This window comes from Rhinatrema bivittatum, chromosome 2, assembly GCF_901001135.1.
Source record: "Rhinatrema bivittatum chromosome 2, aRhiBiv1.1, whole genome shotgun sequence".
Lineage (NCBI taxonomy): Eukaryota > Metazoa > Chordata > Amphibia > Gymnophiona > Rhinatrematidae > Rhinatrema > Rhinatrema bivittatum.
The window spans coordinates 593,482,696-593,497,303 of record NC_042616.1 but is presented as its reverse complement, the minus strand read 5'-3'; the positions used below and the strand labels follow the sequence as shown (position 1 = coordinate 593,497,303).

Genomic DNA, 14,608 nt, shown 5'->3' with positions numbered 1-14,608 from the left:
TTTCTTCAGCGCTGAGAACTCTCAGGATTTGAACTGGCGACCTCCTCACCTTGATCTTGTACCAGTGAGCCACCTGTCCTCTTTTTGTTCTTTTCAATTAGTGCCTTCATTTTAGCTTTACTTATATCCGGTATTTTGTTTCCGTGCTTTGTGCTTTTGAAGATTGTTTGTATTTCTTCCCATTCTTGCCTTGCTATTAGGCTGCAATTGTCTTCTGACAGATCTAGGCATTAGTAACCATCCAGCAAGCACGGCGGTCCCCATTCATCTCATCGGCCCATACACCTGCCAACCTGAAACCACTGGCTTACAAAGCCGTTTGCTAAAGCTCAAACTATTACAAAGCAGGGCCAGAGGGCGGCTTGGGTGCAAAGGGAGAGGAATAGTCGGCAGGAGAAAGGAGGCGATATTGCCGCTGATTTAGTCTCTAGTGAGACCTTATTTGGAGTATTAGAGGCCACACCTTCCAAAGGGTATAAACCGGATGGATTCTGTCCATAGACTGGCTAGTAAAATGGTCAGTGGTCTTCAATGTAAAGAGTATGGGAACAGGACTTAAAGACCTAAATATGTATTAGTCCTGGGGGAATTCTGTGCTACTGCAGAGTTTGCACAGAGTTCTCCCTTCCCCACAGATTTCCTCCCTCACCTCACAGAATTGCAAATTTCCTCCCTTGCCTAGCATAGCAGTCTCGGCTACTCTGCCGCCGAGACTGCTATGCTAGAATGCTTGCTTGCCTTCACCGGAAGCGCATGGAGGCATCGTGGCACGTGTAAGGTTAGCAAGCCAGGACCATACAATTGATGAGTGAGGAGGGGGGGGGGGGGAAGCAGGTGAATGGGGGACAGGGCAGAGGTCAAGAGCAGGTGAATAGGGACAGGGGCAGAGGTCAAGAGGGGATTCATATTTCCATTTGTTCTGGGCCAGAGCTCTGCAGCCTTTTACATGTGCGCTCTGGTACTGGACAGCTGAGCGGACTCTGACTTCACCCGCAGCGGTTGCATTTAACCAAACATCATCTCCTGCTGTGCGAGACCAGCCCCCACAGCAGCTGGAGATGTTTGGTTAAATGCAACTCCTACTGCTGCATGTGAGGCTTGGAGCTAGCTTCCCAATTCAGTAGCAGCGGAGGTCATTGTCTGCTCAGCTGTCCAGTGCCAGGCTGCGCCATGCCATGGGTTGCTGCCCCTGGCCTAGAGCAAGGGGAGATGTGAATCCTTCTTTGACCTCTGCTTTTGCTCCTGTTTACCTCCTTTCACGCCACCTCCACCGTGGTGAAAGAGAGAGAGAGAGAGAGAGGGGACCCAGGGACTGCCAGCAGACCTCATCCCACTGGCGGCTGAAAAACATGCCCAAGCCTAGGCCTTAAGAGTGTATTTGTGAGCCCGTGTTAAGCCGGTGTGGGTGGGTAGGTGTCTACTTGGGAATCTGTGTATGGTGGGGGGAGAAAGAGAAAGGGTATGTGAGAGAGAGTTGTATGTGTGGAGATAGAACATGTGTGTGACAGATGGTATGTGAGAGAAAGCATACGACTGATAATTTGCAATAAATAGTGTGCTATTTTGACAAATGGGCAGAATTTTGCAGAATTTAGAACACGTGTGCACAGAATTTTAAAGATTTGGGGGCATAATTCCCCCAGGAGTAATGTATACCCTAGAGAAGAGGCAGGATAGGGGACATACAGAGAAATTGAAATACCGTCAAAGAATAAATGTAGAGGAGGGCAGACCTCGTTCAGAGGGTGGCTCTGGAATGAGGAGTCATATGATCAGGAGTAATTATTTCTTTACAGAAAGAGTGATGGACAAATGGAACAGCCTCCCTACGGAGGTGGTGGAGAAAGGATGGGATCAGAAGTCAAGAAAGCATGTGATAAGCATAGAGGATCTTTAAGAGAGAAGGGAGGACTATAAAGCTGAACAGGAAATGTGGAAAGGCAGACTGGATGGGCCATATTGTTTATCTGCCCATATTCTATGTTTCTGTATTTATCTATGTTTCTGTTGTACTTATGTATTGCCTTCTTCAAACAAAATGTTTGAACCAAAGCAGTTTACAATAAGCAGGATAATGCAATAGTCAAATTTTAATACAAAATATCTTTAAAATACAGTCCCTAGATAATTAATTAAGTACATTAACAGCATGTTTTTATTAAACAACTTAAGTCGTTTATTAATGAGCCTCCAACAAGTTCAGTGGCTATTATGGATTTTTCCTAAAAGCTTTTTATATAATGTCAATCCTGGAGACAATACTAATTTAAAAAAACAGTATGCCAGTTTAATGAAAAAAAATGTTCCCACTTGACGTGGAAACATTTATAGCTCATAGGTTCAGTTGCAGTAAGATATTACAGTAGAATAAGGTGAAGGACAAGTTTGCAGAAAATGGGATGGAAAAACAGACATCTTATTCACAACTATGGACGACAGATTTCAAAAAAAGATATGGAAGGCACAGCAGTACAGGACGTACTTGTGCAAGGCTGAAGAGAAAATGCTTCCTTCTCTAACAACATATTCAAAGGACAACCTGAACACTACCCTCAGGTGTCAGTAAAACAGCGAGGATAACTTTCAAACAACTCCGCAGCCCTTATATATGTGCGCATGTGGCCGCGTGGAGATTCAGGTACAGGCAGATTATAAAAAACACGTTCATCTCTCCCTCACCCCCAACGTATGTGCACAAGTATGCTTACGCCGCAAATACCTGCAGCGCAAATACCTACAGTACCTGAATGTAATCCGCTCTGAAGTGCCGAAAAGCAGAAAGTAAATAACTGAAAGAATTTAATTTTAATGCATTGAGTAAGGGTACTTTTCCTACCTATTTTAGAAAAATATATGCATGCATTTTTTTACATGCAGAAAAAATTATGACTTGCTGCAGGTAAGTTAGTACAGTTTAAAAGTTGCGGGTGTTAACTGAAATTACCAGCTTTCTGATTCCTCCACGGGATCACCCAAGTCCTTCTCCAGGTCACTGAGACCCTCCTAGTTCTTCAGTCTTAACGTCCCCCCAGACTTCCCACTCAACCAATAATTGATCAACTGCATAAGATTATTAGCAGGTGTAAAATTGTGTGAGCAAGTTACCACGTGTACTCGCGCAAGTCTCTGATAAAATAGCAACTTACGCACGGAACCCTTGGGCCCGCCCCAGAACGCTCGACCACACCTTTACGTGCGTAGATGTGCGCACAAAAGCAAAAATACAGCAAATGTGTGTGCTTTAGAAAACAGTGTGTACGCGAGTACAGGCTATTCACAAGAACATATGTTCATTTTTATGCACATAACTCTTTGAAAATTCACTCCTTTATGTGTATCTGTATCGCTGGAACTGGAAAAATGTGTTCATTTTGGAAATGTACATGCAAACACTTTCACTCTGCTTTAGCTACTGAATGCATTTCATTTCCTGCTTCTACATCACTTGCTAGTTTACAGATAGATACTGTAACGTGCGGTTGAAGATTTCCCGTCTGTAACCTGCTGTGAGCGCACAATTCGGACGCGTAAGGCGATCCAGTCTCCAGTTTCATGCGTCCTTAGCGCTTCTTAAAACAGACGCATAACCCTTTCCGCACCCAGCATGTATATGATATGTAAATGAACGAATTAGCTGTATAATGAAGGAATTAGCTATTCCCCTCCGATACTGTAACGCGCGCTCAGATTATCTCCTTTGTAACCCGCTATTTTGCCGCGTCCTTAACCTGTTAGTTTACCGCCTACCCTCTACTTGGTGTTAGTGTGGTGTTCGAAAATTAAAACGGGAATAAATTGTAAAAATGGGGGTAAAACCAAAGGGAGTAAAGTGTAAAAAACCATGGACGATCTCCATATTAACATTGCAGCGTAAGTTGTTTATATATATGTATAAATACCTGTCACTTTCCTGTCACTTTCCGAATCCCCCAGGCATGCGGTCATAGAGGCAGCGGCGGGAGCCGGCAGGCGGGTGGGCGCCGGTTCATCCAGGCGGCGGCGGTGGGAGCCGGCGGGCAGGTGGGCGCGCGTTGGATCCAGGCGGTGGCGGGAGCCAGCGGGCGGGTGGGCGCCCATTCATCCAGGCGGCGGCGGCGGGAGCCGGCGGGCGGCTGGGCGAGCGTTCGATCCAGGCGGTGGTGGGAGCGCGTTGGATCGAGACGGAGGCGGGAGCCGGGCGCCCGTTCATCCAGGCGGCGGCGGCAGGAGCCGGCGGGCGGGCGTGCATTCATCCAGGCGGAGGGAGCCGGCGGCGAAAGCGGCCTCTGGCAGCCCCCGCCGGCAGTGAATGAATGCGCGCCTGTGCGACCCGTGCGATTTCGGCGCTCAAGGTGTCGGCTCCCTCCGCCGGCAGTGAATGAATGCGCGCTTGTGCGACCCGTGCGATTTCGGCGCTCAAGGCGACGTCAAGCGTCATGACGTCACGCCCACCCGCACGCCGCCGCCTGGATCGAACGCGTGCCCGCCCGCCCGCTGGCTCCCGCCGCCGCCTGGATGAATGCACGCCCATCCGCACGCCGGCTCCCGGATAAACGCGCACCCACCCTCCCGCCGCCTGGATCGAATGCGTGCCCGCCCGCCCGCTGGCTCCCGCCGCCGCCGCCTGGATGAACGGGCTCCCGCCGCCGCCTGGATGAATGGGCGCCCACCCGCCCGCCGGCTCCCGCCAGTAAGTTTACTTTTTTTTTTTTTTTTACACTTTATTCCCTTTTGTTTTAATTTTTGCCCTGCGCCTTGCTTCGGGAGGGGGGGGGGGGAACCATCCACTTCCTGGTACCTGTCATTTCAAATGTCACTTGAAATGACATTTGAAATGACAGGTACCAGCGCACCCCGGGATACTGTATAGGCGCTGAATATACCGACTATACAGTAAAAGGGGTTTCGCTTCATGGACGCGCGTTGAGCATGGGTTGGATGCGGCTTGCATTTGCAAGCAATTTGAATAGAGTATCGAGCGGTATGTGAAGAGAACTGTGCGTGCGGGGATCGAGGGTGCGCCCGGCACTGCCGCACTCTTTCTACCGCAGCCTTAGAGTATTGACCTGTTAGTTCGTGCATCTTGCCCATGTCAGAATGAAATATAACTGTTTCTACGCAATGTATTGTTTAATATCACATAATGCCAGGCAATAAAATTACTTTTGCTTTTATGGTTTCATGTGTTAGCAACAGTCAAGTGTTTCTGCGACAGTGTGACTCAGTGGCTTCTTTTCTTGTGGCACAGTATAATTTAAACTACCCTCCATTTAGACTTCAGCTACATTAATGAGCAGGCCTCATTTGCTCTCACTAATCTGTCTTTGGGGGTGGGGTGTGGGGGTGTCTACTGACTAAAGACTTTCTTCCATTTTTTTGTCTTCGGAAAAATGCTTACTAATAAGGCTCCAAATGACTCACCCTAACAGCAAAAGAAATCTCCAGATTCTCTGGTATAATATGAAAATCCTTTTCATCGAGCATCTACGTTAGAGTCAAAGTTTCAGCTCTCTCCCCACCCACTCCCCACCACGCTATTAGTTATGCGCACTTCTTTGCTGGTGTAGAGGGAGAAACCCTTTTTTTTTTTTTTTTTTTTTTTTTTAAACTTAACACATCACATGGAGTAATACAACTGAAGCACTGCAGTGACCCTCTGGGGATAACAGCAAGCCCCCATTTCCAAGGCTCTGCATGCTGCAGTAACCCAGCAGTGTTCCCACCTCAGGTCCCCACCTGAATCGGCATGGGGAATCAAATCAAGAGCATCCACTCTGCACCAAGCCAGAAAACTTACCTTAAAGTGAAACCAGGTCTCACTGCCTTGCCCCTCTCTAAACTGTTCTGGTCTTTCACGCCTCCTTAGTCAGTCAAGAAAAATCTCTTGCAAGCCACCTGCCTGCGGCTTCCTGACACTTATTACCAGCCACACTATTTCTAGCAGGAGGTTTAGGCAGCACAGCTTCAATGGGAAAGAAGAAAAGAGGCACCAACAAAGGTGTGAAGCTGGGGGTGGGCTTGAAGTTGCACACAATTACCACTCTTTCCCTTTGCTTTAAACAGACAATTACTTAATGGCATGCACCTGCGAAGATTGCAAGATTTCATTTCAGTAAAATATAGTGACCTCTCTCTATACATACCCATCTGAGTTGTCCATCGCTGGTGAGTTGCCTGTAGAATCCTCTAAAATCATTGACAATTTCTTCCACTTCTTTATCGACCACGTGCACGGCGAGAGCCTTCACTGCACATGCAACTAAGAAATAAAGCACAGTTTACACTAAATTATACCGAATTACATGCGCAACAAAGACAGACATGAAGAGCATGCTGGACAGGTTGCAAATGGCAGGCCAAGCTGGATGCAAAGATCCGGATAGGAAAAACGGAGGTCAAAGTCAAAGAAACTGAATGTTAAAAATAGAAGCACGATGGAAGGGGAGAGGGGTCAGCTGTGATATTGAAATAATGAGTAATAACGAGGAGGATAAGGAGCTCTTTGAAGGCATCTAAAGCAAAAAATTGTACTGTTAGGATGAAGTATAATTTACATGAAAAAAAAAGTATAACCTACTATTCTACAATTCGTAGCAGGAAACAATGCAATATTAAGAAATTAGATGTTATAAATAAAAAGACATTGAAAACATAAAAACATCTATAAAATATATTAAAAGTAAAACATCCAAAATGGAATAACCTACAAAGATGACAATCATGCCCGGATTTTGATGGATCTATAGATATTTACTGCAATCTGGATAATATCGTTAAATGCTCTCTAAATTACCATATCTATTACATTGTAAATGCCTGCTTAAACTGCAGATTTTCAAAGTCTTCTCGAATATCTTTTGATGTATCATGCCTAATGGCTCCAGGAGTGTGTTCCACAATATAGGCCCAACAACCAAGAAATCCCTATCACGGGTCTCAACCACATGAACAAGCTGGGAAGAAGGTACTTCCAGTAACCCTTACTACGGGGAAGGGCTAAGACGAGAGTTGCCATTACTCCCAGGGCCACATGCAATGCTCCTTTCAGAGGTGGAAATGAACCTAGGAATTCCACCTTCTAATCTGTATACCATAGTTTTGCCATCATTAGTTATTTCAGTTTCTACATGGAGATACTATGCAAGAAGAATTTAAAAAATCAAATGACCAAAATGAGCTAATCAAAAGCATTTATTTTAGAAATGACATTGTTTTATTTAAATTAACTTACTAAGTAAAGAGTTTCCAAAAGATTTAGGAGGTCATTTACTATGCTGTGATATTTCATCACTTGATGGGGAGTGTTCTAGTGGTATTCCCCCCGCCCCATCCCATGAAAAAATATCACAGCGGCTCCCCCATGATATTTTTCTCATGAAAAAAATCTCCTTGAGAAAAAAATATAGCGGAGAAACTGGAAAAACATGCAACAGCGCCTCCCCCCCCCCCCCCCCCTCACACACACAGGGCCATCATCATCTTAAAGGGCCACTAACAGCCCAAAATTCCCCTCTCAGGGGTCTAGACAGACCTCCATCCATCCCACCCACCCCCCCATCTCAAGGTGGTTCAGCAGAGTAAAAAGGTTTAAAAAAAAAAAACCATTGAATAAAAAAGTTGCAGTGACACCCCACCCTTGTCAGCAAAAGCACTCCCCATCCCCCCCCCCCATAGCTCAGAATAGGTCCCTGGTAGTCTAATGGGGCCCGGAGCGCCCCTTAAGCTCTGAGCCAGTCACTAGTATCTTCTGAAATGACAGGGACTAAGGCTCTGGGCCCCATTAGACTACCAGGGACTTATTCTAAAGTAGGAGGGGGGAGGGGTTGACCTTTGTTAACGAATGTGAGATTTGGGCAGGGGGACGAGGTGTCACCATGCAACTTTTTATTCATTCTATTTTTTTTTTTTTTTAATGTTTTTCCCCTGCTGGACCACCTCGACAGGTCTACCCCTGGGGGATGGGCAGTTAATTTGGGCTGCTGGTGGCCCTTTAAATTTCAGCCCTGGAGCATTGGGACGTGTGTTAACCTTCAGGAAAATAACGTGGCTTGCTTTATTAAGGCAAGCCTGGTTATTTCATTTGCATGAAATTGGGTAGGAATGAGCTGCTTTGCATGCATTTGCAAATTTTATGCATGCAAAGTAGCTCATTTCAATACAGAGCAGATTTTTCACACGCTATATGCGTATCACAGCTTAGAAAATATTCTCTTTAGTGACTTGTTTTCCTCTCTGGAGGTCCCCACTGTAATTGTTTCTTCCACTCCTAATTGGACTCCTCTCCTAGTCCCAAAGACAGAGCACCTGGAGGATAAGGCTCAAAACATTATTCATTCAACTTAAAGCCCTTAGCTTGCTCCCCTCACCACCACGGGATTTTTCTTCCATTCAGTTACAGTTGCATAGTAGGTTGAGAGAAGACCATAAATACATCACATCGAACCTTCAAACAGCCTAACAAGCAATAATACGACCGGCCACTAGCCGGTCGTATTTTCAGGATATTCCCAATGAATATGTACGAGAGAGAGTTGTGTGTGCAACTGAGGCATGCAAATCTCTCAGCATATTCATTGAGGATACCCTGGAAACCTGACTGTTTGGTGGCCCCCCAGGATGAAGCTGCCCACCCTTAGCCTACCATCTATCTCTATAAAATAATCTAGAGAAAAGCAAAACAAAGAAACCTACACTGTGAATTTTTTAGCCCATTTCCTCTGGAGAGTTACCTTTGCAGACTTTCGGGCTGATTCAGTAAAACATGCGGGAGAGCCGGCGCTCCAAGTTGAGCGCCTGCTCTCCCAATGCGCGCCCAGGCACCTCTCCTGGACGCGCGATTCTCTATTTAAATTAGGTGTCGCACTAATAAGGAGGTGCTAGGGACAATAGCGCATCCCTAGCGCCTCCTTATTAGCAGAAGCAGCGGCTGTCAGCGGGTCCAACATCCAACGCTTAATTTTACCGGGGCGTCTGTTCTGGAACCCGTTGACAGCAATGGGCTCAGAGAACGGACGCCGGAAAAATTGAGCGTCCGTTTTTCAACCCACCAACTGGCGGGCAGATTTTTTTTTTTTTTTGGGGGGGGAGGGATTTTTTTTTATTTTTGGTGCCTCCGACTTGATATCGCTATGATATTAAGTCGGAGGGCGAACAGAAAAGCAGTTTTTTCTGCTTTTCCGTACACTTTCCCAGTGCTTTATATGGTTAATGCCTGCCTTTGTAGTCCCTCAGATACTGGAACAGCGATCCAGGATAAGGGGTGATAATAGTGCGTCTAAAACGCGCGGCCAAATGGGGGCTAAACGATGCGCTTGGCCGAGCGCACCATTCTTTATCGGCCAGGGAGTTTGCAGGTCACTTAGCACTTTATTCTGAGCTGGTGCCACAGCTGGTTCATAGCAACAGGAATCAGAGAACAGGGTTTTAGGTTTGTATCTTACATGGCAGCATTCCCAGCAGGCTACAGGGCCAGACTTTTCCTCCCACTTTTCATGTGTCATGTGTGAACGCTCTGATCCATAAGCACAGAAGTGCTCTCCATGTTTGCTACAACAGCAATATCACGGAACAAATATATGGCATACATTTATCTTGCTGTAAGAGGGCTGCTGTTTAAGCGGGAAAACAAGGAAACAGAAGCTTACACTAAGCTGCCTGATTTTATGCATAGAATTTTTTTTGCACCATTGATTTAGTTTCACAGCATTAGTGTATGTCAAAGGCACAAGGGTCTATTACCTCCAATGTCAGAGACCATCATCAGAAGGGAATTCCAGACCTTTAAATGGAATGTCAGCCATGGCTCAGCTCTCTGCTTCCCTGGTCCCCAAAGGCAGGACTGCATTCTGTCCAAATGCAGTCAAGAGGTTGTGGACAATTTTCATTTAATTAGAAGTCCTATTATGTACACGCACCCTGGCACCATCTTAGCAGCAACTAGCTCAGTAGAGGATAGCCGATTATTTCCATATTCGCACAACATCCACTGTGCTGGAGAATGTACGAGTAACCCCAAACTAAAAAAGCACTAGTTTCTTTATTATACAATATATCAGCGTTCCCCAACATTTTTGAGCCCAGGGCACGCTTACATTAACAAAAATGTTATGGGGCATGCCAGCTTCAATGAAGCAGATAATGCAGACATGGAGAGGACTCATACAGCCAAGTAAAGAGTTAGTAAAGCACTGAAAGCCCCATCAGTCTCTCTTCCAAAGGGAGAGCGCAAAGACACATTAACCTGTCAACCAGCTCCATCTATACACAAGTGCAGGACCTGATCAGGTCTGCAAGCACACCGGATGGGAAACAAAGTTAGGATGTAACAAGGCATAGCTCCAACTTTCTATAATTTACATGTGCACATCTAGAAGCGCATGGTGCTTGGGGGAAGGAGAAGGAAAAAATGAAGTCTCCTTCTATTTACCTGCTTTTCTGAGTATGAAATTCACCCAAAGCAGTTTAGAGCATATTAGAATAGCAGCTCCATAGTAAGAAAGGCAGCAAGAATCAGGTTACAACTTGGCAATAAAAAGGTGTATTTCGGGATTAACCGTAAATAGAACAATAAACATTGACTAAGCTCTACTAACAACACAGCAGAAATACTAGTGATTTAACTCAAAATAAACCCTAAAGCAAAACATTAGTCTGCTGCAGCATGTTTAAGGCATTTGAGGAGTCATGCCATAAAAATGAAAACAAAAAATGCAGCCTGCTTCCCCATCAGTTTTATATATTTTATCCATATTATTTAGGATCTTGCATTTTGCCCAAGGCAAAACTTCTGTCTGTGGCTTTTCCTCCTTCTCCCACAGACGCTAGGTGTATCATGCCCAATCTGCCACACTCCTTTGGTAGGCTAATAGATCAATTAGCTTCTTATACAAACCCCCCCCCCCCAAAAAAAAAAAACCACACCCCAAAGGACATAAGCTTTGCCAAGAGAGAAACATCCATAAAACCTATGCATTTTTCTACATTTTAGAAGACTCAGACAGAGCTGCAGGACAAAGTCAAACTTCTTGTTGACCTGGGAAACAACTTTGATCAATTCCTCCACGGCTTACTCGCCAGGGATGAAATGTACTCACCATTTACTTTCACTACCACTGCATCATTTTTTCAGGGTGGGGGAGTAGATAATGAGTGCATTTCTTTCTAGGGAGCCCCCACTCCATGATCGTGCAGCCCTCTCCCCTCCTTCCCACCGATTCCCTCAAACCTAGCTCACACATCTCACAGGCGCCACAAGGGCTATTCCCTGGAGCTTGTTCCTGGAACCCTTCTTCAATTCTTGGTTTCAAACAAGCCCTTACTACTTTGTCTCATATGTTGGAATTTCTCAAACGCTATTAGGGGAGCTCTTTCAAAACCCGTGTGGAGAGATAACATATTCCAATGTCTACGTAGAATATCAATTACGTTCCATACTTTGTTGCTGTAATGTACAACACATGTCAAATCATTATTCTCACGGGTAATTTTATACCCCAACAATAGCTCTCTATTCGCAAATAACGCCCGTTTATAGGCTCTTTTAATCACAGATCGGGGATAACCCCTCTCAGAGGGGATCGGTCTGGCTTCATCCGGGTTCAAAACAAAAAGTTTTTTTGAATAAACCTACAAATTGTAATTCCACCAATGTCATATATGTTTTACAGTGCCCGTGCAATATGATTTACGTTGGACGTACAAAACGAAAAATCCGGGTACGGTTGAACATAAAAGTTGTACAAAGACCCAGAAATTGACAGCTCCATTGGTTACGCATTGTGTGGAAAAAGGTCATCAATTTCGTGACTTTAGGTGGACTATTTTGGAAACAATTAATGTTTCATCTAGAGGTGGGGATAACCAATTGGCTTTAAACAGACGGGAACAATTTTGGATTTTTCGTTTGAAAGCAGTAGCCCCAAATGGTCTTAATGAGATGATTAATTGGTATTCCCTGATCTAATTGTGATATTTGATGACATCATGATGCTGCTATACGTTTAAAAGGAAGGGCCTCAGACGCCATGTTTAAAGGTCTACCAAAGAGGTATCAGCAAAGGACGTGTTCGGGAAGCTAACGTTACCTTGGTTTGAGAGCGTGTTGAAAGCTTGTGGAGAACCCCCTGAAGCAGAGTGGTGATCAAAAGATGGCCATGTCGGGGTTGTGATCAATATGGACACTTGAGATAAGTTATGAAGATTTTTTTGCTCTCTCGACGTCGTTTGAATTTAAGGTTTTGTGGTAACAGCCCGATACGGGACCAATTTTTAAAAAAATTACAATTTAAGCATACTAATATATTAAAAAAAAAATTAAAAGTGGACCAAAGGGACAAACACAGCTTGTTTACCTCTTCAAGTTGTATCCATGAAGGTCCAACAAATGTAATGGTGATTTTGATTGCAAGTATTAAAAAATTTCACTGGGGAATACTGTGGTGTTTTCCCCAGATTACTGAGGTATTGGGGCTTGTTTTGTGTTTGATTGGAATGGTCTTAGCCATTGAAATTGTAGTAGCTGTGAATAGTAAGGCCAAAACAATGGAGGATCTGGAAGCACTAAAGTCATATACTAATTGACCTTCAGAAAACAAAATGGAGACTCAGTAATTGACACATACAGGAGGCAAAACGGAGAATACCAGAGTGAGACAGTGAGCCTGGCTAAGAGGCAATGTGGGGATTTTTGATTTGCACTTTTATTACAGTTGCAAATAGATTCAGGTTTAAAAAAGAGTCTGGATTATAACAAATGAAGAAAAATCTATAAGCAGATTTACTTTTAGAGAGTTGGTCCACGTGACACTGGTATAGTTTGCAAATTTTGGGACTGCAGACAGATTTATTGTGTATAGTGACATTGTACATAAGAAATGCCATACTGGGTCAGACCAAGGGTCCATCAAGCCCAGTATCCTGTTTCCAACAGTAACCAAACCAGGCTATAAGTACCTGGAAAGTACCCAAACTTTGGATCGTATGTAAGAATTTACTGTAACAAAGAGTCCCACAGTGCCTCTACATAGTATGAAAACTCTTCCAGATTTCCTGTGAATGTAATGAGCATGTGGAGATTGCACAGGTCTACATGGAAATCTTGCAGAGACATGCCAAACAGGGATACACTGTCATTTGAAATAAAATAGGAAAGTGTCACGACATTTTCCATTTTGTTTCATTTTCCAAATGAAAGAAAAATGAACAAAATGTCAATTGTTTTTCATTTTGTACTACTGTTTAAAAAAAAAGTCGCTCTTTTTAAAAACAGCCTTCCACGGCTGTCTCCCAACCCTGCAGGCTCCCTTAATTTACTGCAATGTTGGGGGTCCCCCTCATACAGCAGGGACAGAAGCAATCCCAAATCGCTTCGACCCCGCCAGGGAAGTTTCTCACAATGGCACTGGCCGACCTTAAATGTTTATCAAATAATTATGAATCCCCACACCTCTAATTGTAAACATTCAACTGCGCATTACTAATTGACCATCATAATAGGCGTCATTGTGTGGCAATCCAATTCAATCACTCTGCCTTATGCATAATCATTGGTCAGTCCATGTACCACTTTTTAAAATTTTTTTGTGCTTAAGTGCTCCGTGTCTTAAAACTCATCCATTAAATATTCACTATAATGTTGAACAATGTTAAACAAACTTCTTAATACTTCTTAAAACTTAGCTTTTTGTTAAATATAGTTACAGCCCGAGTTTCTCCAATCCGATGGTCCAAGCAATGTGACCACTACCACATTGCCATGTCTGTGCCCGACACTGTACAGGTTTCGGACGTTATCGTCCTTCCTCAAGGGCAAGAATTCGTTACCACATCATAATGGCTCTCAGCGTTTTTTGTGCATCGACCTTAAATGTTGCCATACAATAAAAACGGTGCCTGCTGACCAAGATGCTGGTGCCATTTTGGTGTTCGGCTAAATTTCAGGTTAACCGGCATCATTCTGAGAAACTATGGTAGTGGGGCAGGAGCAACTTGGGAACGGCTTCTGTTCCCTGGAAGGGAGGAACCCCAACATTGTGGTAAGTTAAGGGGCAGTCGGGTGGGAGAGGGCTGTTGGGAGATGGAAGAAAGCCCACGATATAATGTTCCTTGTACTCTGGTTGCTCAAGAAAAGGAAAATAAAATGGTATTTCAAAGAACACAGCACACAGATATTTTCACTACATTGCACGAGAACTATTTTGCACGCATAAACTACAAAAAAAAAATAAAAATTCAGGAAACATGGCCGGGGGTGGGAGGGGGTGTGTGCTGGGGAACTGTCACCATGCTGACAGCTTTCCGTTTTAGTGTGTGCCACTGTAAAATAGCATACATTAAAAAACAACAAAAAAACCACTCAGACCAATAAAACAACAAAAAAAGCCACCCTATACACCCTAGTGCCAATACATCACAATTTTAAGGGGTGGATTTTCAAAGACTTATGTGGGGGTTGAGCATGCAAAATCAGCATATACATGCAAACACAGTCTCTGTGCGCAGAAAGCAAATTTTCAGACGAGGAAAAATGCATGTGTACTGTCACAGCTGCCTTGAAACGTATGCACGTGAAAAATGGGGTATGCTTATACATTGGAAGGCACATGCGCATGCTTTTACACCTGCTAATCAA

At 44.3% G+C, this 14,608-nt stretch overlaps 1 protein-coding gene across 3 annotated transcripts in view; it reads right to left on the bottom strand.

Moving 5' to 3' along the window:
• Positions 1–14,608, bottom strand: part of ENOSF1 (enolase superfamily member 1) — a 137,742-nt gene that overhangs the window by 105,553 nt on the left and 17,581 nt on the right. For all 3 annotated transcript variants that reach the window (XM_029591093.1, XM_029591094.1, XM_029591095.1), the window contains one exon: positions 6,123–6,238. In XM_029591093.1, the coding sequence (XP_029446953.1) occupies positions 6,123–6,238 (116 nt within the window). The remainder of the gene's footprint in view (positions 1–6,122; positions 6,239–14,608) is intronic.